The 23,027-nt window shown below is 51.0% G+C and overlaps 9 protein-coding genes across 9 annotated transcripts; 4 read left to right on the top strand and 5 right to left on the bottom strand.

Annotated features, from left to right (window-relative positions):
* Nucleotides 1-477: 477 nt before the first annotated feature.
* N7515_002981 (60S ribosomal eL39 domain-containing protein) lies at nucleotides 478-1,119 on the bottom strand (the record flags this gene model as incomplete). The annotated part of the gene is made up of 3 exons (XM_056663725.1): nucleotides 478-567; nucleotides 769-867; nucleotides 1,004-1,119. Coding segments are annotated over 3 exons (264 nt in total), but the record flags the coding sequence as incomplete, so codon positions are not given.
* Nucleotides 1,120-2,988: 1,869 nt separating this feature from the next.
* On the top strand, nucleotides 2,989-6,996 carry mdr1 (ABC multidrug transporter Mdr1; the record flags this gene model as incomplete). The annotated part of the gene is made up of 1 exon (XM_056663726.1): nucleotides 2,989-6,996. One exon carries the CDS (start codon nucleotides 2,989-2,991, stop codon nucleotides 6,994-6,996), a length of 4,008 nt encoding a protein of 1,335 aa, XP_056525839.1.
* Nucleotides 6,997-7,373: 377 nt separating this feature from the next.
* On the bottom strand, nucleotides 7,374-7,787 carry N7515_002983 (SWI5/SAE3 family protein; the record flags this gene model as incomplete). The annotated part of the gene is made up of 3 exons (XM_056663727.1): nucleotides 7,374-7,533; nucleotides 7,614-7,699; nucleotides 7,746-7,787. The coding sequence occupies 3 exons, from the start codon at nucleotides 7,785-7,787 to the stop codon at nucleotides 7,374-7,376; spliced, it is 288 nt and encodes a 95-aa protein (XP_056525840.1).
* Nucleotides 7,788-8,170: 383 nt separating this feature from the next.
* N7515_002984 (Ytp1 family protein) lies at nucleotides 8,171-9,825 on the top strand (the record flags this gene model as incomplete). Its single annotated transcript, XM_056663728.1, has 5 exons — nucleotides 8,171-8,287; nucleotides 8,336-8,413; nucleotides 8,501-9,331; nucleotides 9,384-9,513; nucleotides 9,572-9,825. The coding sequence occupies 5 exons, from the start codon at nucleotides 8,171-8,173 to the stop codon at nucleotides 9,823-9,825; spliced, it is 1,410 nt and encodes a 469-aa protein (XP_056525841.1).
* A 375-nt stretch (nucleotides 9,826-10,200) lies between these two features.
* N7515_002985 (E1 ubiquitin-activating protein AOS1) lies at nucleotides 10,201-11,551 on the bottom strand (the record flags this gene model as incomplete). Its single annotated transcript, XM_056663729.1, has 5 exons — nucleotides 10,201-10,675; nucleotides 10,705-11,090; nucleotides 11,162-11,348; nucleotides 11,405-11,462; nucleotides 11,512-11,551. The coding sequence occupies 5 exons, from the start codon at nucleotides 11,549-11,551 to the stop codon at nucleotides 10,201-10,203; spliced, it is 1,146 nt and encodes a 381-aa protein (XP_056525842.1).
* A 508-nt stretch (nucleotides 11,552-12,059) lies between these two features.
* N7515_002986 (uncharacterized protein) lies at nucleotides 12,060-15,115 on the bottom strand (the record flags this gene model as incomplete). Its single annotated transcript, XM_056663730.1, has 4 exons — nucleotides 12,060-13,249; nucleotides 13,818-13,894; nucleotides 13,959-14,342; nucleotides 14,394-15,115. 4 exons carry the CDS (start codon nucleotides 15,113-15,115, stop codon nucleotides 12,060-12,062), a joined length of 2,373 nt encoding a protein of 790 aa, XP_056525843.1.
* A 419-nt stretch (nucleotides 15,116-15,534) lies between these two features.
* On the bottom strand, nucleotides 15,535-17,891 carry N7515_002987 (uncharacterized protein; the record flags this gene model as incomplete). Its single annotated transcript, XM_056663731.1, has 5 exons — nucleotides 15,535-16,707; nucleotides 16,982-17,191; nucleotides 17,249-17,682; nucleotides 17,740-17,755; nucleotides 17,805-17,891. 5 exons carry the CDS (start codon nucleotides 17,889-17,891, stop codon nucleotides 15,535-15,537), a joined length of 1,920 nt encoding a protein of 639 aa, XP_056525844.1.
* Nucleotides 17,892-18,142: 251 nt separating this feature from the next.
* N7515_002988 (putative transmembrane transporter) lies at nucleotides 18,143-19,876 on the top strand (the record flags this gene model as incomplete). The annotated part of the gene is made up of 4 exons (XM_056663732.1): nucleotides 18,143-18,436; nucleotides 18,490-19,152; nucleotides 19,203-19,523; nucleotides 19,583-19,876. The coding sequence occupies 4 exons, from the start codon at nucleotides 18,143-18,145 to the stop codon at nucleotides 19,874-19,876; spliced, it is 1,572 nt and encodes a 523-aa protein (XP_056525845.1).
* A 1,254-nt stretch (nucleotides 19,877-21,130) lies between these two features.
* N7515_002989 (uncharacterized protein) lies at nucleotides 21,131-22,830 on the top strand (the record flags this gene model as incomplete). The annotated part of the gene is made up of 4 exons (XM_056663733.1): nucleotides 21,131-21,133; nucleotides 21,195-21,988; nucleotides 22,037-22,657; nucleotides 22,707-22,830. 4 exons carry the CDS (start codon nucleotides 21,131-21,133, stop codon nucleotides 22,828-22,830), a joined length of 1,542 nt encoding a protein of 513 aa, XP_056525846.1.
* Nucleotides 22,831-23,027: the final 197 nt, after the last annotated feature.

Consider the following 23,027-nt stretch of genomic DNA (forward strand, 5'->3'; position numbering starts at 1 on the left):
AGTTCAATTCGATCATATTTGTATCAAATAAAAGAAAAAAGAAAATCCCCCGCCATCACCAGTCCTACAAGCCCGCCCTCAGCAAGAAGACGATCACCCCAACCGACAAACCCTCTTGCAAACAAAATCCGGGCCCGCAATCAATATCAATACTCAGGCGTGTTGGGAACCAATCATATCCCCACTCGGAACCGTGGAGAAAACGACGACCCCAGTCAAAGATCTTTTAAAAAAAACGTAGGCACAACCCAAAGCAAGACCCGGATCAAGATTGAAAATTGAATTTTTTTGCAACTGCACTCAAGAGTAGTTCCACATCCACTAGCGCTCTCAAGTTCATCGTGAAGGCATCTTGTTCGAAAATCGGTTGTGGGCGTCACATCATGAAGAGGTTTTCGAAATCATCAAAACCCTTGAACCACCCCGCACAGACAAACTTCGTTGCCATATGACATCGCGAGCTGAACTGGGGCTTTCGAGAATGGCCGGACGGAGGGTTGCGAATACTGAGGGTCTGCTTAGACCTTCAGGGTAGACTTACGCCAGTGACGACGCTTGGCGTTGTATCTAGTTCGAATTGTATCAGCCATTTATTCGATTCCGTGTTTCCTGTGTCCTATTTCCGAATCTTCTATCCTTCCATGCTTGGGTTGGTGCGGTCGGGTGAATGGTTGAATGGACCCTGTTCTTCCCCCGGTCGCACTTTTCCCATGTTCGACGGTCCCGGATATGAAGATTGGATTTTTGGATCTCGAAGGTGCGATTTACCTGATGGTGTTGCCGGTGCGCAGACGAATCCACTGGGGGATGGGGCGGTTCTGACGCTGAGCTTTGGCAAGCTTTTGCTTGGTGCGGAAGGTCTTGTTGCTCTGTGTGGAAAATGAAGGGTTAGAATTTTTATTTCTTGAATTTGAAGACTTTTGGCACGGCGGGGACAGGGACGGCGACGGCGAGAACGGCGAGCATTTTTGCGAGAATGATGTGGACGGGTTTTATAACATACCGGCATCTTGAAGGATTGATCGCGACGGCGAGCTTGTGGGATGGACGGATGAAGTTGTCGACCTTCGGGTGCGGATGGTTTGTGTGCGGCAGGGCTTGGCTTTCGCTTCGGTTGGGTCAGGTGATGTGAGCCTCATGCCTGAGGCCACAATAAAGTGATAAAGTGATAAGGTGATAAGGCGATAAGGTGATAAGGCGATAAGGTGATAAGGCAGGAACATCAAATCGATTTGGTTCATTTTTGGTCCGAAGTGCGGGTCTAGTAGTAGTACTCTGGCCCGGAAAGGCTTGCCCAGGCCGGGACCCCAGTTGCTCAGATAACCCTGCAGGTGTCATGGAAGGCGTGGCGGTAGCATAGGCATTTGCATGTTTTTGTTCCTTTATCGATCTGCTGCTTACTTTACACAGTATTGGATCTCATCGGCGGGTACAGGCAGGAGCGGGCCTTTAAAGGGTAAGAGTCAGGGATATGAGCAGGTGCGAGAGTAGCTATGATATTACATGCATGAGCCGTAATGTGCGATTCGTACTGAGTGAAAGATGTCACTCCCGATCCTACAGTCAAGGCATGAAGAGCTAGCGAACGCCGCTTATCTATCACTTTGTATCTGCAGCGTGAGTGTGCATCTCCACGGTGAAGGGCTGGATCTCGGAAGCGAACGTCTATACTCCTTTGGGGGAACTAGTTAGGGGCTTCCTAGCTTTTGATGAAGAGCTATCCTAATCGGGAGCCCGAAGGGGTCCACAGCGGTCGTTGTAGACGGGCTACGCTCTCAAAGCGTCTGATCACCGCGAAAAAAGGGTTGCCTGGACTGCGCCAAAAATGAGAATCCGACCCAGCTTCGCGTTAAAGAAAGGGAGAGAAGGCTATCGCCTTCGTTCGATGTCGCATCATTTGATCGGGGTTTAGGCTCCCGAGATCCATGAAGCTTAGCCTAAAGGCACGGAAATCGGGGACGAAAATTGCCGACAGCATAAGAAAAGTATGCACGGGCAACAGGTCCAGATCGTGGGGGTCCCACCCCGGACAACTCCCCCAATCGTGGCAATGAGACTGGCGAATCACATATCAGGCATTCGTGTTTCTTTACACTTTGCATATCTGCGTCTTATGTCCGGACAATAATAAACTTGGAACATGGATCAGGGTTCGGACGAAAGAGGTGAGAAATGTCGAGCTATGACTTCGAAATGAGTCAGTGAGTCCAGTTCGCTCCGTATTCGTTTCCGTATTTTGCGTCATAATTAAGTCGAAGCTTCTAGTTTGGGTGCCCGCGTGTGAGGTGTCCATGACTCACTGTATGAAGATACTACTACTAGTAGTATGCCACACCCACCGATGCGCTGATCATACCGCCCAGCCTCAACTATGGAAAGAAGCAAATCTCAAACGGTTTGTGGCTGTCCGCCTCGCGTTTCTTGGGAAGTTCCCCAGAAGGGGACGTGACCGAGGGGCTGCCCTGGCATTACCCCTGCACAAAGGAATGTAGAAAGAATGCAGATCTAAATCGGGACGCATCATCAAGATAGAGATAATACCACATTGATAACTAACATACAAAGAGCACAGTGATTACTTCAAGAGCCCAATCGTGAGGCGATTTCCAAATCGGGTGACTTGTCTTGCATAAAGAAGGTCGGAGTTGCGAGGTTCCGACCCACCGGACGAAAAAAAAAAGAAGCTAGTTTAAGGCCGTCAAAAGTATACAAATTTAATAAAAAAGACAGAAAATTCCCCCCTCAAACGAATAAACATTTAAACAAGTTCTCTCCTATCCCTTCCTTCCCCTTGAGAATCATCATAATATTAACTTTCCCTTTGGGGTTTCTTTCCCCTTCGAACCTTCTTTCCAGAACCCTTGGGCTCTCAAGGTTTCAGATATCTTATCTCTTCACTTAACCTCCACGGTCTCCACCTTTGATTACACCTTAACTTTTCCGACCTTCATGGACTAGACCTCCGGATACAGGAGCAATTCGATCAACATGCAACAGCCCGAGGAGGGCGTGTCGGCCGTTGAGAAGGTCGCAGAGGATCCTCAACTGAATGAAAAGCCCACCGAGAAACCTGTCGACAAGCGCGATTCCGACTCCGCGTCCACATCGACAGCAAAAGAGCATGAGAGCACTACAGTTTCAACCGAGGAAGATGCGCTCTATGCCCATCTGCCAGCGCATGAGAGGGAGATTCTCAAGCGCCAGCTAGACGCGCCTACTGTCAGTATCTCCTTCTTCGGTCTCTACCGGTATGCCTCGTCCCTGGATATCCTCATCATTGTGGTCAGCGCACTGTGCGCCATCGCCGCCGGTGCTGCATTGCCACTCTTCACCATTCTCTTCGGTTCACTGGCGACAGCTTTCCAACAAATCATGCTTCGAACTATCTCTTACAACGACTTTTACCACCAATTGACCAAGAACGTCTTGTACTTCATCTATCTCGGCATCGGAGAGTTCCTCACAGTCTACATCAGCACCGTCGGTTTCATCTACACCGGAGAACATGTCACCCAGAAAATCCGAGAGCACTATCTGGAAGCTATCTTGCGCCAGAACATCGCCTATTTCGACAAACTCGGTGCTGGTGAAGTCACCACCCGTATCACCGCCGACACCAACCTCATCCAGGACGGTGTCTCCGAAAAGGTTGGTTTGACCTTAACTGCCCTTGCCACATTTGTGACTGCCTTTGTGGTTGCCTACATCAAGTATGCCCCTCTGGCTGGTATCTGTACCTCGACTATTGTCGCCTTGGTCTTGATCATGGGTGGTGGCTCTCGAGTCATCATCAAGTACAGCAAGCTTTCTCTGGAAAGTGTTGGTGCTGGTGGCACAGTGGCCGAGGAAGTCATCAGCTCCGTCCGCAATGCAACCGCTTTCGGCACTCAGGACAAGCTCGCCAAGCAGTACGAGGCGCATTTGCGTCGCGCAGAGCGCTGGGGCATGCGCCTGCAAATGTCCCTTGCCGTGATGGTCGGTTGCATGTTTGGCCTCATGTTCATGAACTACGGACTCGGATTTTGGATGGGTTCCCGATTCTTGGTTCAAGGAAAGGTTGATGTTGGACACGTTCTGACAATTCTGATGGCCATCCTCATTGGATCTTTCAGTCTGGGTAACGTCAGTCCGAACGCCCAGGCTTTCACCAGCGCTGTGGCCGCTGCTACCAAGATCTTTGCAACGATCGACCGTCAATCTCCATTAGACCCCACTTCAGATGAAGGCATCATTCTTGACCACGTCGAAGGTCACATCGAGTTCCGCAACGTTAGACACATCTACCCCTCACGTCCTGAAGTTACTGTCATGCAGGACGTGTCTCTCACATTGCCTGCTGGTAAGACCACCGCGTTGGTCGGTCCTTCTGGTTCCGGCAAGAGTACCGTGGTCGGTCTGGTCGAACGGTTCTATCTCCCCGTTGGCGGCCAGGTCTTTTTGGACGGACATGACATCCAGACTCTCAACCTGCGATGGCTGCGCCAGCAGATCTCTCTGGTTAGCCAGGAGCCTGTCCTTTTCGGCACAACCATCTATCACAACATTCGCCACGGTCTAATCGGAACACGCTTTGAACACCAATCCGAGGACAAGATCAAGGAGCTCATCGAGAACGCTGCCAAGATGGCTAATGCTCACGAGTTCGTCAGTGCTCTCCCCGAAGGATATGAAACCAATGTTGGCCAACGTGGTTTCTTGCTGTCTGGAGGCCAGAAGCAGCGTATCGCCATCGCCCGTGCTATCGTCAGCGACCCCAAGATTCTGCTTCTGGATGAAGCCACTTCTGCCCTGGATACCAAGTCTGAAGGTGTTGTCCAAGCAGCGCTGGACCGTGCTGCCGAGGGCCGCACTACCATTGTCATTGCCCACCGCCTGTCGACCATCAAGACTGCACACAACATTGTTGTCTTTGTCAACGGAGCTATTGTCGAGCAAGGTAGTCATGACGATTTGACTGAACATGACGGTCCTTACTTCAAGCTTGTGGAGGCTCAGCGCATCAACGAAGAGAAGGACGCCGATGCCTTGGACGAGGACGAGACCGAAGGTGGCATCGACAATGTGGCTAAATCCCACATCGCACGCGTCAAGTCTCTCGCTAGTGGTTCGACCCTTGAGAAAGATGCCGAAGCGTTCGCAGACGACATCCGGCGCCAGGAATCTCGCAAGTCTGTGTCCAGTCTGGTCCTCGCGAAGAGGATCAGTGAAGGCGGCAACAAGTACTCGCTTTGGACTCTCATCAAGTTCATCGCCTCTTTCAACCGGGAAGAACGTTTGTACATGATCATCGGTCTTTGCTTCTCAGTTCTCGCCGGTGGCGGTCAGCCTACTCAAGCCTTCCTGTACGCCAAAGCCATCAGCGCACTATCTTTGCCCAAATCACAGTTCGATAAGCTGAGATCGGATGCCAACTTCTGGTCCTTGATGTTCTTCATCGTTGGAATCGTTCAGATTATCACTTTCTCGGTCCACGGTATCGCCTTCGCATTCAGTTCCGAGCGCTTGATCCGCAAGGCTCGCAGCAAGGCTTTCCGGGTCATGCTCCGCCAGGATATCAACTTTTTCGACCGTGAGGAAAACAGCACCGGCGCTTTGACTTCTTTCCTCTCGACTGAGACCAAACACTTGTCCGGCATCAGTGGTCAGATTCTTGGAACAATCCTCATGACTTCGACTACTCTCATTGCTGCGATTGTCATCTCTCTTTCTTTCGGCTGGAAGCTTGCTCTTGTCTGTATCTCCGTCGTTCCGGTTCTTCTCGGCTGCGGCTTCTACCGCTTCTACATGCTTGCCGCATTCCAGGCACGCTCCAAGGTCGCCTACGAGGGATCTGCCAGCTACGCCTGCGAGGCTACATCAGCTATCCGCACTGTCGCTTCGCTTACTCGTGAGACCGACGTTTGGTCAATTTACCACGGCCAGCTCGAGACACAGGGTCGCGCAAGCTTGATCTCAGTCATCAAGTCCTCGTCCTTGTACGCTGCTTCCCAGGCATTGGTCTTTTTCTGCGTTGCTCTCGGCTTCTGGTACGGTGGAACCCTGCTTGGACATCACGAATACGACACGTTCCGCTTCTTCGTGTGCTTCAGTGAAATCTTGTTCGGTGCTCAGTCTGCTGGCACTGTGTTCTCCTTCTCGCCGGACATGGGCAAAGCCAAGAACGCCGCTGCCGAGTTCCTCAAACTCTTCGAACGCCGTCCCACTATTGACACATGGTCCGAAGAGGGTGAGAATATGGACGACTGCACCGGAACCATTGAGTTCAAGGATGTGCACTTCCGCTACCCTACCCGTCCCGAGCAGCCTGTGCTCCGCGGTCTGAATCTCACCGTTAAGCCCGGTCAGTACGTTGCCTTGGTCGGACCTAGTGGATGTGGCAAGAGTACCACCATCGCCCTTCTCGAGCGGTTCTATGATGCCCTCTCTGGTGGCGTCTACGTGGATGACAAGAACATCGCCGACCTCAATGTCAATTCCTACCGCAACCACCTGGCGCTGGTCAGTCAGGAGCCCACTCTCTACCAGGGCACCATCAAGGAGAACATCCTTCTCGGCAGTGCGAACGAGGACCCCACCGAAGAACAGCTCATCAAGGCCTGCCATGACGCCAACATCTACGACTTCATCATGTCTCTCCCCGATGGCTTCAACACCGTCGTCGGTAACAAGGGAGGCATGTTGTCCGGTGGCCAAAAGCAGCGTGTCGCTATTGCCCGCGCCCTCCTCCGTAACCCCAAGATTTTGCTCCTGGACGAAGCTACCTCGGCCCTTGACTCAGAGTCAGAGAAGGTCGTCCAGGCTGCCCTGGATGCTGCCGCTCGCGGTCGTACCACCATCGCCGTGGCTCACCGTCTCAGTACCATTCAGAAGGCCGACATCATCTATGTCTTCGATCAAGGCAAGATCGTCGAGAGCGGTACCCACACCGAGCTGTTGCGCAACAAGGGCCGCTACTTTGAGCTCGTCAACCTTCAGTCTCTTGGCAAGACCCATTAATCGTTTGCTATCTTTGCTTTCCTGTATCATACCCCTCTATTCCACCATTCGACTCCTTTTATACCCTCCTACTTTCCTCGGGATCTCAGCTCCCGTCTCTATTCACATCTTTCTTCTCCCTTATGTCTCCTACCCTCTTCGCTCTTCTTCCCTCTTTCGCTTCATTGTGATAATTATTGACTTTGATGGGAAACTATCTCCTCTCCCTTGCATTGCCTCTCTTCTCTTTTCATCCCCTCTCTGAAACGATCAAACAAAAAAAGGATTTGCATCAAGCACCTAAGGACTAGATGAATACAATGGATCTCAATTCAACGCCAATACCTTCTCCAGACTCCATACTCCGTACTTGCAATAATTGTCCTCGCTACTGCCCTTCAATCCTGATCTCCAACCCCAAACTCCTTCTCCACGTCAACCTGCCTCACCCCCTTCGAATCAGCGATAAGCCCCATTAATCCCTGTCCAACATCCTTGATCTCATTGTAATCATGCAAGAGTCGGATATGACGCTCCACTGTGGCATTGGGATCATCTCTGCATAGGTAGAGATTAGAGATGCAATATTCCCGGCTCTCTTCTAGATATTTAGTTGTATGCTGTAGGGACTGTCTTACTTGAGTTTGGTAGTAATGGAAGCTAGTTCCGCTTCCAACTCGGAGCGCTTGGCTTCCAGGTTCGTGATTGAGGCGCGGAGGGCAGACTGCGAGTGTTAGTGGTTACATGCGGTAGTAGAGCTGGAGTCGTACTATTCTCTTGTCTTTGAGATCATTGGTTTCCTTGTTATCCATAATGTTGTGCAGATCTTAGTCTCTTAGTGCAAGAGAGAGAGCAGGTCCAAAGTCTTGTCTTTCTATGCCATAGTTTACTGCCAGCCAATCACAACCAACGCTGAATAATCGAGTCCCAAGCTCGAGGGCTCCCTGGCTCATCAAGTTCGTGGAGATTACTCCGTAGTTGCTGTTTTTTCTGCTATTCTCGACTTCCTGTGAGTCGGATGCCGAAATAATCGTCACACTGCTCACACTCAGTCAAGCATCTTCAGTATTTGTTATTCTTCCATCTTCACCGGCCCCACGCGTCGTCCCGCATAATCGGATGCTCCGGATTGGGTTGCCTGTTACCCGCATCTGTTCTTTCTCCCTTCCAACCCTCAACTTCAGTCAAGCACATCATGGCGCTTCTTCGTCAAGCGTCTTTATGGACGTTGTTCCTACTGGTCGCTTTGGCTTTCGCCCATGGCGGCCATGAGAATATCCCCCAGGGCGAACCGATCTCCCAAGATCCTATTGTACGTCCGGCGCCGTTCCCTTCAAACAAAGACTGACAATGTCCTCAGGATTCGACATTATGGACTCATATGATTCTGATGGGTCTCGCTTTTGGTATTATCTTCCCGACGGGAATGGTCCTCGGGGTATGTGCTTGATTCAATCCCTTTATCCATCTCCCAACTCCGCTGCTTATGCTTCAATTCCGAGTCCCGCACTAACAAGGAAAACAGATCACCCGCTCCCGCTGGCACGTCCCCGTTCAAATCGTCGGCACTGTCATCGCTGTGCTCGCCTACTTCCTCGGTCATGCCCACAAAGGCCGCCAATTCGACAAGAACCTGCACGCCTCTTTCGCAAACTGGCTGATGCTGATGCTGGTCGCGCAAGTCGTGCTCGGCGCCTACCTCAAGCTACACCTCGTGAAGGCGGGCCAGGCGCGTATTCGTTGGATCTTCGTCCTGGCTCACGGCGTCCTCGGCAAGATCATGCCCGTTGTCAGCTGGGCACAGATGCTCTTCGGCGGGATCGCGGCGCTCGGTTTCTGTCGCGATGATCACCTCGGACAGTGTCTGGCGCATTTCATCATGGGCTCTGCTTTCATCGCGTATGGTATCTGTTTGACTATTCTCTTGCTGGTCGGTCAGTACTGGTTGCGTCGCACTGGTCGCAGCCAGGAGTTCTTCGACTCGCTTATCATCGCCGCTTGGGGCTGTGTCAATACTTTCACCGAGCACCGATGGGGTCAGCCGTGGGTGCACAATGATCTGCAGCACACTACTATGGGTATCGTCTGGTGGTGCGCTGGTCTGCTCGGTATGTGGCTCAGTCGCAGCCGCAGCGGCCGTCCTAAGCGCAATCTTATCCCCGCCCTTGTCATCTTGATGACTGGATATGCTATGTCGGCTCATCCGCAGACATTGATGATCAGTACTATGATCCACTCTATCTTCGGATATACTTTGATGGCTGCTGGTTTGGTTCGCATCATTGAGATCTCGTTCGTGCTAAAGGACAAGCCTGCTCTTTCTGAGCCGAACAGCTTCCAATACCTGACTCCATTTGTATGTCTTCTCTCCCGCCACCATAGTTGTGCTAAACACTGACCTTTCACAGTTGCTCTTTGCCTCCGGCTTCCTCTTCATGGGCGCTACCGAGGAGCAGATGCTCTTGCTGCACAACGCAGGCATCACCCACGTGGCCTACGTCTTGATCCTCTACAGCATTGCTTTCCTCCTCTTCCTATGTAAGATACCCTAGTCCCAACTGACTTCATTCCCGAACAATCACTAATCCAACTCCAGTCGTCAACATCCTCCTCCACATCTACGCCGTCCACGCCTGGCCAAACTCCGATTCCACTAACCAGGACGGGCCCATGTACTCCAACCTCAACGGGAACGCTAATGGTCGTGCGCGCTCGAACTCCCAGCAGATTCAAGATGCCGAGGCCTTCGAGCTCCACGGTTTGATCTCCGATGAGGATGAGGAGGGTCCTTCCATGGGACCGCGCAAGAACAGTGATGAAGAACTTGGAAAAGTGGAGGGTCGTCACTGAGGTGATCGATTTGAATTGTTTCATTTATTTCTTTTTTGCGGGTATATCGTGCATCATGTCACATTTCACATTCTGTTAGACGGCGTCTTGGTTGAAAGGAGTTTGGACTGGATTGCGTTGGATTTCGCTACAATGGCTTTGTGTTTGAGTAGCCAAAATATTATATCGAAACAAAATTGCACATAATCGTTTCGTGTGAAGTTGATATCAATATGAAATATCAAGAATGCTCTGTTCGTCCAGTAGTGGTATTCTGCTATCCATGCTGAGATCAATCTAAAACTCCTTGTGTAAATAAATCGAAACCAATGAGATTCGCAATGATGCAAAAAGCCCATCCCCAGCCTTCCCCTCCATCGTCTACCCTTCCTCCCCTCATTGACCCATCTCAGTAAGAGGGACCGTAACAGGATTCCTAACCGGCGGCACAGCAGCCAACTCGGTCCGATCAGGGAAGAAAGGATGAAGCGGATAAATAGGGCCTATACTCTTCTCTCCATCGAACAAGAGCATATTCTGCAACGGCTGCTCCCTAGCCGAAAGCACATTGATGACATCCTGCGCCACAGAACCGCCCAAGAACGCCGCAACGGGACTCAGCTCGCTGCCCAAGTTCTGCAAGAATGTGCGCAAAAACACCGAGTCCAGCGTCAGCGGCTCCAACTTCAATTCCTGGTGTCGGTCCCGCGATAGCTTGGTGAATAGCTCTAGGTCTTCGTGTGTGAATGTCGGTCGACGACCGAGGAGTTTCTCGAATTCCCAGAGCGCGCGTAGGCAGCTTAGGAGTGGGGTTACCTGTTTTCGGCGGCGGGGGAGTCGGGTGTAGTCTTCTGGGAGGGGGAAGTGTTTGCTAAGATGAGTGGAGAGTAGATTTCCCGCTTGGTGACTAGTTCGATGATCTTGTTGGGTTCTTTGGTTTTGCTTTGTTCTTCCTTGGTGGTTATGTTGATGACCGTGCGAGTAGGTGTTTCTTGTGTTGCGGTTGTCATGTTGGATTTGCTACGTTCGATCACGAATTCGTGTTGGATGAGATCTGCGAAGGCGTAGCCGTAGAAGCCGTGGAGACCGGCTGCGTAGAAGGGTCTGTTGGCTAGTCGGCAGGCAGCGTTGACGATTGTGTTTGTGTTGAAGTCTAGTTCGGTTGCGATGATGATGTCGAATTGCGCGAAGAATTCGTACTCTTTGGTTTTCACGTCGGAGGTGTCGATGTGGAGCTTGACGCGGGGGTTCATCTTGTGGATTTGGGGTCCTGCGACTTGCGCGCGCTGCCGGGGTTGTTAGTGGATGGAGGTATAAGCTGATGGTTGATGTGTCCAGTCTCGCGGTTTTGACTCACGTTCTTGCCAATCACCTCCTGCTCGCTCAGGGCTTCGGCGACGAAGAATTGTGCGCCCAGGTCTTCCTCCGTGACATGTTGGTGGTCGATGATGGTGAGCGAGCCGATACCTGCTAAGACGAGATTCTTGGCCACTTCATTGGCGAGAGCTTTGACGGTAATGAGGCAGATGTTTGCGGATCGAATTCTGATCGTGGTTAGGATACGTCACATGTGGTGAGTTGGGAGCTAGGTTGCGCTCACTTTTCCTGTGCCTGTACTCCCCACAGCCGGATCTGTCGGTCGTAGAGCGCAATTTCATCTGGCGAAATTAGCGAGGGTCGTGATTGGAGGCCATGGATGAGCCATACCGGCGCTGATTGACTGCGCGTTGTCCTGTTGCTCGGCCATGGCCGGTTGATTGAGGTGGGAGTAACCTTAAAAGGTTCGATCTTGTGGGGCTGGCAGTTTGGATCTTGCCCTCGTTTCGACTGGGGGGTGTTCAGAGTTAATGGCTGTTGAAGTCGTTGGACCTTTCGCGGTATCAAATGAAGCTATGCTTGAGACCTTGCTCTTCCCGTTTTAGTGTTCACCTCTTGCCGCTTTTTGACAAAAGTTGAGATGACGCACCCGCATTACATAATCATACATCTCCACTCACGTGACGTGATGGTTGCGACTGTTTGTTTTGATTTTCCTCTTTTCCTTCTCCTAGTCTTGTTTCTTTTGCGCAAGGAATCGAATCTCTGCAGTTACTTTTTAAGAATACACGATGTTCCCGTCACACTCATGCGAAAGAAGAAAAAGCCATATAAATCTCCTTACTGCGAGCATTGCAAGCTACCCTCGGAGATAGTTCCTCCGTAGATGGGGCTAGAGATAGAGCTAGCGGAGGTGGAGATAGAATCCGCGATTTTACCTACGCCACCCCATGGCCAGCCTCGACTGTGAGAGGTCTCTCCTTCCACAGCACAATCCTTCCAAAGTTCCACAGCGCATCCTGCCAAGTATTAAAATAGTGCGCCCCCCACGGCGCCACCCTTGTAACATAGGGTATCTGCAGCGCGTCAAGCGCATACTGCAACTTCCTACAGTCATCGAACGCAATATCATACAACCCAAACCCAACATAAACTCCCCGATCTCCCAGCGCCGGATTCGCCTTCAACATCGTCGCATTGACGTAAGCGCTCTGCGGCGCCCCAGGCAGCAGCGCCCCTGACATGACCCCGAAGTAGCCAAAGTAGCTGGTCGCATTGACATACATCTCGTAGGTCAGCGCACCACCCAGAGATAGGCCCGAGAAGGCCCTCTGGTCTGGGTCCGTGGTGACTTCCCAGGTTTGCTCGATGTGCGGGAACAGGTATTCCATGAAGTTCTCCCTGATGGATGCAAAGCTGACGCCTATGTACGCGTTCCACGAGGGCATCACCACCACTGTGGGGGGCATGTGTCCCTCTGCGATGAGACGGTCAAAGATGTGCTGCACCCGCGCTCGGTTCGGCCAGTCGCCACCGTTGCCGCCGCCGCCGTGGCAGAGATAGAAGAGGGGATATTTCTTGCCGCGGATATGGCCGTATTCTGCGGGCAGATAGATGGCGTAGTCGCCGATGTCTGGGGCGGGCACAGTTGACCCCGGGGAGGTGTAGTTTATGAAAGAGATGGTACCGGTACGGGATCTGGAGGGGATGGGTAGCTGATAGGAGAAGTCGAGGTCCAGAGCTGCGTAGCTCTGATGGCGGGAGTCAAAGGGCACCTGGAACATGGAGTAGTTCTGCTGGCCGGGATAGTTCTGTATTGGCGGATTGTCCGGATCGGTAACCACCTGGCCGGCGGCGCTGCAGTTGGAGGCAAAGTCGCAGTCGGGCATGAAGTTGTACGTGAATGTGCCGGACGGGAAGTAGGTTGTGTAAGTCCACTTGCCGTGCTCTTTCTTGGTCATTTCGTACCCCGGATTTTTGCTACCGGGGCCGAAGTCGGGGGCAATTGGAGCCAGGAAATTACCGGGTTTATAGTCGTGCAGGTCGAAGCCGGCGCTATACTGGGGAGTTGTGTGCCACTGATCGGTGAAGGAGTAGATGTCTCCTCCCATCAGGACGTTGCGGGCATCTTTGTTGACGTAGGTAAAGTCACCTCATATCCCGTTGGGCTATGGGGACTGGGATTGACTGTCACGGCTGACGATGAGAGATACGCCGAGGTGACGAGCAGAAAGAGGTGCAGGACACCCATAGTGAGAGAGAAGATGAATTGCTGATTATAATGAATTGGAGCTGGGGCGTTGAGGCATTGTTATAAATGCTTCACTCACAGCTTATTAGCTTCGAATCCTGGCCATTTCTGGCGCGGGGATTAGGTTGCAGGTAGTACTCCGTACTCCGTAGACTTTGCGGAGAAACAAGCCATGCATACGAAGATGGGGAAGTCCAGGGACAGGTAGATCTACGTCGATCTTCCACTGCATCGTGGGGAAAATTGGCTCGAGCTACTCTCTAAAATACCCCCTGCACAATCCATTGATGGTGGGTCATACTGTGTAAGTTGTAACTATAGGGTCTGGGCTATCTTCCCCACAATGTGATTTGAATGTATTACAGCCAATAACTATATACAGACGGTTGCATTTATTGATGTGTGACCCTCAGTGGACAGCTAGTAATTCCCATCTCTGGCATACCAGCGTATTGAAGAGGTCCGTTGACCTCGAAGTCCGTCGTTCGTCGCAGTATCACTCGAAGCGCTATCTGAAGTGCTCTAGAAACATCGAATAAGTCCTTGACCAAACCCCTTTCCATTCAAAGAGCAAGACGAAACTTACATTCTAGCCAACGGCATGCCTGCACAACGATGTCTTCCTCTGCCAAACCCTAAATGGGAACTTATATTCTCTCTGTTGAGAATGAAGGTATTCGGGTCCTCAAAAACGGTTGGGTCCCGATTCGCTGCTGCATATGTCATCGAAATAGGCTGGCCAGCTGGGATCGTCCGACCATGAAGCTCGACTGGGCGTGTCGGTGTACGACAGAATCCACGATATGGTACGTACAAACGTACAAACTCTTCTATTGCCGCTGGGATAAGTGTTTCATCTGCTCGCAGTTTGGCTTGTAGGTCTCGATCGCGGGAAAGGTGTGCGCAGATATCGCCTAATAAAATCGGAGGCGCGACCATGCCGACCACGAGAGATTGTCGGAGAGCTCCACTGTATAATTTGTCAGAAACCAATACAGCTTGATCTGGAGAGAGAGCTTACACCAAGAGTTCCTCGTCTAGAGGCTGTCCATCCGGCCCAACCTCCTGCAATAACGAGGAGGCAGGATCACTCTCTGGATCTCGCGGCGCAGCCCTGCGATCTGCAAAAAGTGCCCTGGCAAGCTCATACAGTCGCGCAGACTGGGCACTTGTCTCTGCGGCATTCTGCTGCCGCCACGCATTCACCCACTTGGCCGCCGTGCTCGCCAAAACAGGCGCGATATCCTCCTCGAGATTCAGCCAGGACACTTCGACCCACGCCGCAAAGGAGGCGCCAAATTGAGCAGATATATCTATATGGCTAGTGTGACCGTCATGATCGGGGTAATCGTCTCCTCTGACGCGACCAGACTGCAGCACAGCATCAAATACCCTTTCAGCATGTTGTTCCAGGATCGGCGCCAGTCTCTTCAGCCGCGCTGCTTTGAGAGTGCGATCTAAGGCTGTGCGATAGGGTGTGTGGGCTGGTGGATCTGTGTTCAAGGGTGCGCGGCGGACGCCTCGTGGGTCGCTTGGTATCACGGCTTTCACGGATGAGATGAAAGTCTCTGTGTCTGCGGCAGCGCGCTTTATATCCTCGTAGCGGGTAAGCATCCAAAAGCTGCCCATTTGAGAGGTGTGTGCGACTGGACATGTTGCGCGGAGGTGGTTGAACTGGTCGTAGATTTTGGTTGGGTTGTTGTCCTCGATCAGGTTGAAGTCATCTTGGATTGCGGTTGCCATTTTCGGCACTTGTATTCGGTCCAAACCCTTATGAGTTGGAAGAGCTTCATGTTCCAGAATCGGAGATCAAGTATTTATGACTAGAGTGGCTTTAAACACGCTGGTACTATTTGGCGTTAGGGCATGCCAAGATCGTGGGGAACATGGGGAACATGGGGAACCCGGAACGCGGGGACAAATCCAAATACCGCGGGTGTCAAGTTGGATGGGGAACTTCATTAATTACATTTATACAGACTTTAAGTAATTAAACAGGCTTTAAAGTTTGTGGTATAGTGGAGGTAAGTTTAACCTCATGGATGTTAAGAAGTATCTTCAAGGAAAGCAATGCTAGTATAGTAACTTACAGATTGGCCAAAGGAGACCATATGATTTCTTGCTTGCTCCTTATGTATGTAGGAAAGTAGACAATATTATGTTCAAGCACACCTCTCAATCCACGCGTTGACCACCTCCTCCATTTCCTGTGCGACTCCCCAATGAAGTGAAAGGCCTCGCAAAAGACTCCGAATGGAGGTGAGTTCGTATGATAGGTCCCGAAGCAGGCCTCGTACATAAAATGTACCATCGATGAATGCCAAAGTTTCCTGGGTACTGGAGCCCCCTGAGCTTGGAGGATCTGCTGCTGTGGAATGAATCACAGCTTCCCAGTCGACCATAGAAGGCAATACTACCTTCCCAGCCCCAGCGAGAGCGAAAGCACTATATGTGGTAGCCGCAGCAAAAACAGCACCAGGAACATTGACATCATATGCCATGCCAAGAGGCAAACGAGTTGCAAGATCTTGAATTTGTGATGCATGCAGGAGTGCAATACGGGCAGATTTACTCTGTGCCCACCGGCGAGGGTCAATATCCGTCTCGTCGCGGCTGTCGCCCCCGAATATGCGCTGGGAGATCCCATGCATATAGCACATTCGGCGCGTTCCCCTTGCTGTACTGACGACGAGATCTAGAGCGATTGTGTGCCACTGCAGAAGGGCCACCAGTTGTTCTGTTGGGGACAATATCTCCTCCCCGACTATATGCGCTCGCAGTCGATTCATCGTTTGACTGATTTCAGCCTTTGTGGGGACACCGACTGGTGGTGGATCTGTTCGATTGGCATCTGCTACCAATGATCGAATGCCTTCAAGAATAACCTTATGGTGGAATAATGAAATGCCGCATCGGGGTGTGAGTGTAGATGCTCTTTCGTCGGTAGAGAAAAGAGATCGGAAGACATCGCAGAATCGGATATTTGACCCGGATGATACAGCATTCTGATGCATGATCCCAATCCATTCGCCAGCTGAGAGAGCTTGAAAGGCTTTCTCGTTGCTCGGGAGAGCGAGTGGATTGGCCATATGACGAGCGAAAGTCGGGTTGCCGCTGAACTGCGAGACGACTCCATCCACAATGTACAATCCAAGCAGCGTTCGTAGTCGAGTTTCTCGTGCAATCCAGATACTCCAAGCATCTGAAATAATATCAGGCGAGTCATCTGCAGCTGGTAGCGGAGCTTGGTCTATCATTTCGTACATTCCGCAGTGACTGGCCCAGTATATCGCCAGTCCATGAAAAACTTGACTCGTCACTCGGAGGGTTCTGTCCTGTCCAAGCCGTTAGACATGCACAGCTGCTTTATGGCCGGGGAGTCTTTTAAGAGTACATGCTTTTGACAGTGCAGCATATATCTGACTCAGAAGTACTGTCTGAGCAAGATAAACCCCATTGCATGAATCGTAGGCCCTTCTTTGGGCGAGCATTTTATGCCAAGATGTTGCGACGGCAGTATGTGCGAGTTGCCATAGGGCATATGACTATATTATAATCAATCAGATGCTGGTAATGGATGAATGAGACAGAGCGATGCATAGGTATTACCTTGATTGTCGCATCAGGTGTACCCAGAAATAGCGCCCCCAGCGCAATAGCATTCAACAGCAAAGGAGCAGGACAGTCACGAAAGACAAATGTGGGCTGATGGATGACAGGAAACATTGGTACGACATTCTTGAAGAACATATGTAAGGAGCTGTCCAGGAACCGAGAGTTCAACCCCGTCAAAGCTGTCGGTGTTGTCACGCTGCAGAACTATATTGACACTTAGTTGACTGACTCCAAACAAACAATGGGTTTAGGGTAAAATACTGTCTCACTGATTAGCCCACTCAAGGAATGAATAGCCCGTTCACCATCTTCAACAATAGTACTTTGGTCTGATGGTGAGATACCCGATGGATAGCTCGTGGGGTATAAAGGGACCGCAAGAGCCTGTGGCATGACTTGCGCCCCAAGCTCCCATTGGCCTGTCCCCATGGAGAGGATACTCTGCAAGAGATCTTCAGAATCAGGCCACAGAAGAGCCGAGCAATCTTCCAGGGATGTGCCATTGGGGCCTTGACTTGGGAACGGCGTTGGGTCTGGTTCCAATTGCTGCATGGGAAGAGCACTACCCTGCTGGTTTTGACGCTCTCCTTGAGCTGCAGGTAAATTTTGATGAACACGGGCATGTCTGTTCAACACATCTTGTCGAGAAAATGAACGGTCACAGATGGCACATGCGAATGGTTTCGCGCCAGTATCTGCCACAAGAGATTACTATAACCCGAAGACCGTGGGGCGTCGATGAACAGACTCACGGATTAGCTCATGTCGCTAGGTATCGTTAACTTCGTATTCATCAACAAAAGAAGAACAGACTCACCTGAAGATGTTCTCTCTTGGCGTAGCACCTTTTGCAGACACTGCATTCGAGGCTCAATTTCTTCCGGCGTCTGGGAGATGGGGACATCTTGACGCTATTTTAGATAGATCAACTATGGACCTTGATACATGTACCCCATAGATGTCAGAAGATCAATCTGTAACCCCAAAATATCGGAGTCTCGGCAGTTGACAGATTTTGCGGGGTTAGCGCGTGGGGATAGTCGATGGTTCCCCACAGCCTGGGCACAAATACCAGTACACAGTACGCAGTATAAATAAGCCACGGTCACATCATGCCTTTAGGGAATATCCCTGCTATTACGTTTGCAATCCAACATGGAGCACCCTCTCGCGACAATTGACAAGGCCTCTGTCGCCGAGGTCGAGGTTGCAAAGCCCGGTTTCGCCCCAGTTCGGTCTACGGTCCCTCAATATGTCCCCTTTACAGAAGAAGAAAAAGCACTTGATCGACGCGTCAATCTCAAACTTGACATTTTTGTCATCATAATCCTGTCACTGGGCTTTATCCTTCTTGGTATCGACAAGACAAATGTGGGATATGTGGCCACTAGCAACTTTGTCCAAGACGCCCATCTCAAACCTACAGATATTGCTAATTCAGTCTCCTTGGTACTGTCCCCAATCCAACTTGATTATTCCTTGCTGCTCTAACACAACCCCAGTTTGCCGCAACATACGTCCCTCTCCAACCAATTTCCAGCCTCATTGGCCGCCGAGTAGGAGCGAAATGGTGGCTTTCCGCCTTGATGATGGCATGGGGCAGCATCTGCATAGCTCACATTGCAATTAGAAGCTCTGCGACCTTTCTGGCCCTACGCTTGCTACTAGGCGTAGCTGAGGCCGGATTCACACCTACTGCCTACTACTATATGTCAACATTCTACCCAAAGTTCTCTCTTGGAATCAGGATGGGTGTCTTCTCGGGTATGTACTCCGTGGCAGGAGCTTTTGCTGGTCTTCTCGCATATGGATTGCTCCACACCGAGACCTCAAGGCTTCGTGGTTGGCAAATGGTGTTCTTGGTTGAGGGAATTCTTACGATATTCGTGGCGCTGTTGGCTCTTGCTATTTTTCCGTCGAATTTGTCCAAAGTGTGGTTTCTGACAGAAACGGAGCGACTGCATGCTATACGCCGAATGGAGCGTGATCAACAGACGACCGCTGATGTAGATGCGCAAGGGAATAGACTGGGAGCTTATGGAACCGAAAGCCAGGACTTGGACCTCAAGGAGGAGGATACCAGGATTTCGTGGCGGGATATTCAGGATGCTTTCAAGGATTGGAAAAAGCTGCTCATTATTGTGTGCAATATAATGAGTGTCTTGGTATGTATCGAGGCTCCGGATGATTTTACAGGTTGCTAACATTTTTACAGCCTGTAACAGCATTTACTACATTCCTACCCTTGGTTGTGCAGGGTATGGGATACAAGGGTGTCAAGGCCACTTTGATGTCTGTGCCGCCTTTTATCGTTGGAACAGTTGGACTGATCATCATCGTCTATTCATCTGATCGGCTCAAAGAGCGAAGCTTGCATACCGTCTTCGGGATGACACTAGGATTGATCGGCTGTGTTGTCATGGCCACCTCATCAAATCCCAAGGTGCGGTACGGCTTTTCACATGTCTGCCTCTCGGGAGTCTTCGCTGGTGGCCCGTTGATCGCAGTGTGGTTGGCTGGAAATACGCCTTGGAAGGTACGAAAACATGAAATTCATTCCTCGTGGTCTAAGCAGTTACTAATGGAGCTATTCAGGGGACGAGAGCTATTATTCTTGGTCTCAATGGTTGGTCCAACTTGGCTGGCGTTATTGCTGGACAACTATTCAAGCCTACATATGGGCCTTCATACCGATTTCCATTGATTGTCACCATGATTTTGATTGCAGTTGGAATGTGTGGTTTCTGTGCTGTGCGAGGTCTGTACATGATTGAGAATCGTCGACGACGTAAGGAGATTGCGAGTTGGGATGAAGCTCGATTTGCTATGGAGGAATCGAGCACAGAGAGGCGGGGAGATCAGCGCCACACTTGGATATACAGCTACTAGGGATTGATGATAGTCACAAATATTGAAACGACTGAATTTTTGAAGAATTCTAAAGCCCAGACATCTAGGAAGAAGTAAATTCAACCTCTGAAGCCATCACAATGAGATTCGTCCCATGATATTACCCACAAATGACCCATTCACATTCACCCCGTTCATAAACTCTTGCCCGAATAGGAGTTGTAGCTATACAGTGGCGCCTCAGACTCACCAGTGTTCTATCTCTTCAACCTGAGCAGCAACCTTAAGGTCAAGGGGGCCTTGGCGATGGCAGCAAGAGTCTCGTTGAGCTGCGCGACATCACTAGTGCCGAAGATGAGTCTATCACGGAGTTGCCCACTTAGAATCGAGTTATGCGCCATCGGTACGCAAGCTCAGCCTTGGAGATACATCGTGGGTCTATCACGCCGGCCTCGCTGGTCACATTGCCATAGCCCAGTCATTTGCTCCATCCGTGTTATAGCCATTCAGTTCTTCACTATCACTACCTCACGAACGGGACGTCGATGTGATCATAGAGACCGGCGCGATAGTGATAGAGGATGTCTACTGTGGAACTGTAGAAATGTGATAGATGAAGAAGAAAGAAACTATCCACACAGTACAGGTGAGACTAGCTAGTATGTGCAGCCTCAGTAACAGTGCAGGTCCCTGCAGGAACAAGCGAGGTCCCGTGACCTTCAACAGATAGAATGTCGCCAGCATTTTCGGCTTGTTGTACGGAGTACTGTGTAGAGCGCGGTAACTTGGTAAGTATATGATCAGGTGATTCCCACGCGTCCGGTCCGTATAATGATTATGTCAACGCTCCTAAAAAGGAAAGGACGGTAGGACCTGGGAAGTGAAGTGTTCAAAAGGGAAGGACCGCCAGGTACCTCCCAAGGTTGAGGTATTTCGGATGGTTCCTTCCTATTTAACAGGAACAAACAAAGAGGAGTCGAGGACCCTTGTAGGTATCCAACTACAAATAGTTCCTCTTCTTTTTGTTTGCTTTTCTCTCTCCCTCTCTCAAGTCAGGATACTGATGAGTTCCCGCTCCACCTCCGATGATCTAATCGACCCATCACGTGTTATCAAACAACCGACGAGGATTCAAGGTTGCATGTCTCCAGATTGTTGCCTTATCCCTACCCAGTGACTCTTCTCGAGTTGCTTTGTCTTCTGCCGAGTCGTATGGGGGATCTCCTCGACATACTCTAGTATCCCAACCCCGACAGAAGCAACTCCACCTTCAGGGATCCACCAACCTGAATAATGGTATGTCTCTCATGGCTCCTATGTTGTCTGCGTCTGATTGGTGTCTTACACCTCATTTTAGTCAGGGAGCTACGATTACCCCCGTGCTTCATCCTCTTCCTCTCGCCGTGTCCCCCGTCCTAACAGACCCAACGATCCCCCTCATCTCCACTATCTCCGCAATCTCATATCGGAGCGAAATCGCTCCGGTGCCTACAACGCCTACAACGCAACCCGTGCTCTGGAAACCCTAGATCAAGAGGCCCTTGAAAATTCTTTGGACCGAGCTCTTTTCGATCGTACCGACCTTGACCAACCGCGGACCGCTGCCGGTATTGAAACTGAACAGTTTGAGGTCAGGACATTCGGTCCCACTGGACAACTTCGGAGCATTTGGCTCGACCCGGAACAGTCTCAGAGTCTAAGGTCACCAGAGCCCAATTCGATTCGAAATCTTCCACTCTGGCAGGCGTACAGACGCCCGAGCTCAGACGGATCTTCGTCCAGATCACCGTCGCTTATGCCTCCTTCTGGGCAGTCGGGCCAGTCCGCCCAATCCAGCCGTGATGGCCAAGGACGGATGAAGCGTCGAAAGCTGGATGCCGACGACAACCGCGAGGAATTTCGAGGATTCAACTATGGCCATTATGGGCAAGTAGTCCCAGGGATACTGCGTATGAGGGTCGTCAGCTGTGACGGAGGAAGTTACGATCCTGAAAGCTCGTTTTCACGTGTCGAGAACGTCCTGGATAACAATACGAGCGTCTACTCTACCAGAGAAGACCGCTGCAACATTCTCCTTACTCATCAAGGCGAGGCCCCGTTCTGTTTGAAAAAGATCGTTATCAAAGCCCCTCACTGCGGGTTCGATGCTCCGTATGTACCGAATATGCCGACCAACGTGTCTTTGGCTAATAGAGCCAGTATTCAAGAAGGCATGGTCTTCGTCGCTATGACATCCGATGAACTGCTTACCCGCACTACCGAATCCCAAATCCAATACTCCCATGGCGGCCCATATCGCCGTCCAGCCCCCCGGCGCAGTGGTATGCAGCCATCCCAGGAGTACCTGAGCGGGTATCGACCGCCTCTCCAAAATCTCGAACGCACAGTCCTCGTGGGCCCAAATTCGGCTTCGGTTCCGCATACTTCTGAAGACCCACAGGCGCAATTCCGCATCACTACCGAGTACGGCGAAAACAACGAAGATTCTGGTGACGATGAAGATTGGCGCGCTGCGTTGCTCGAAAGCACCCAGGCTGAACAGACAGAAAATCCCCCGTCCGATACCGATGAGCCCCCCACCGATGACGAGGAACCTTCAACTAGACTTTACCGACGATTCGAATATCAGCGGCGACGGTTAGAGGCGCTCAGCGCCAGTATGGACGGCGACGTCGGCCCCGGCCACGTATGGATTCGTGGTCGGAGTTTCGTGCCGCCGGCCGAACCTTCTCCATCGACTGCAGAAGTTCTCATGCCACATGCCCGTTTCTTTATTGAGCGAGAGAAGAGCATGGTCACGATCAAATTCGATCCACCTCCGTGAGTTGATGGCCACTAGCTGTGCAGGAATGAATACTAATCTCTCTAGTTCCGGTCGATTCATTCTCATTAAGCTGTGGAACCCACGGGCTGACAGCAATCTTGATATTCAGAGCATCATCGTACATGGATACGCTGGTCCGCGGTTTTTCCCGAGCCTCGCTGCCCGCTAGCACTGGGAAGACGGAGTTTAGGTGTGCTATCTCTTCCCAACCGGAAGGATGGAGGTTCCTTCATCTTGTTGCTTCTTTTGGTCTGCGGTTCTTCGACCCTGGACCTGATTGCTAGTTCTAGTTTTAGATACTAGTAAGACGATATTATGAATTATGGTATATATGACTTCCGAGGCTATCTTTCATTCTTTCTTTGT

The sequence above is a fragment of the Penicillium bovifimosum genome (assembly GCF_028826915.1).
Source record: "Penicillium bovifimosum strain IBT 22155 chromosome Unknown utg000002l_segment0_segment0, whole genome shotgun sequence".
Lineage (NCBI taxonomy): Eukaryota > Fungi > Ascomycota > Eurotiomycetes > Eurotiales > Aspergillaceae > Penicillium > Penicillium bovifimosum.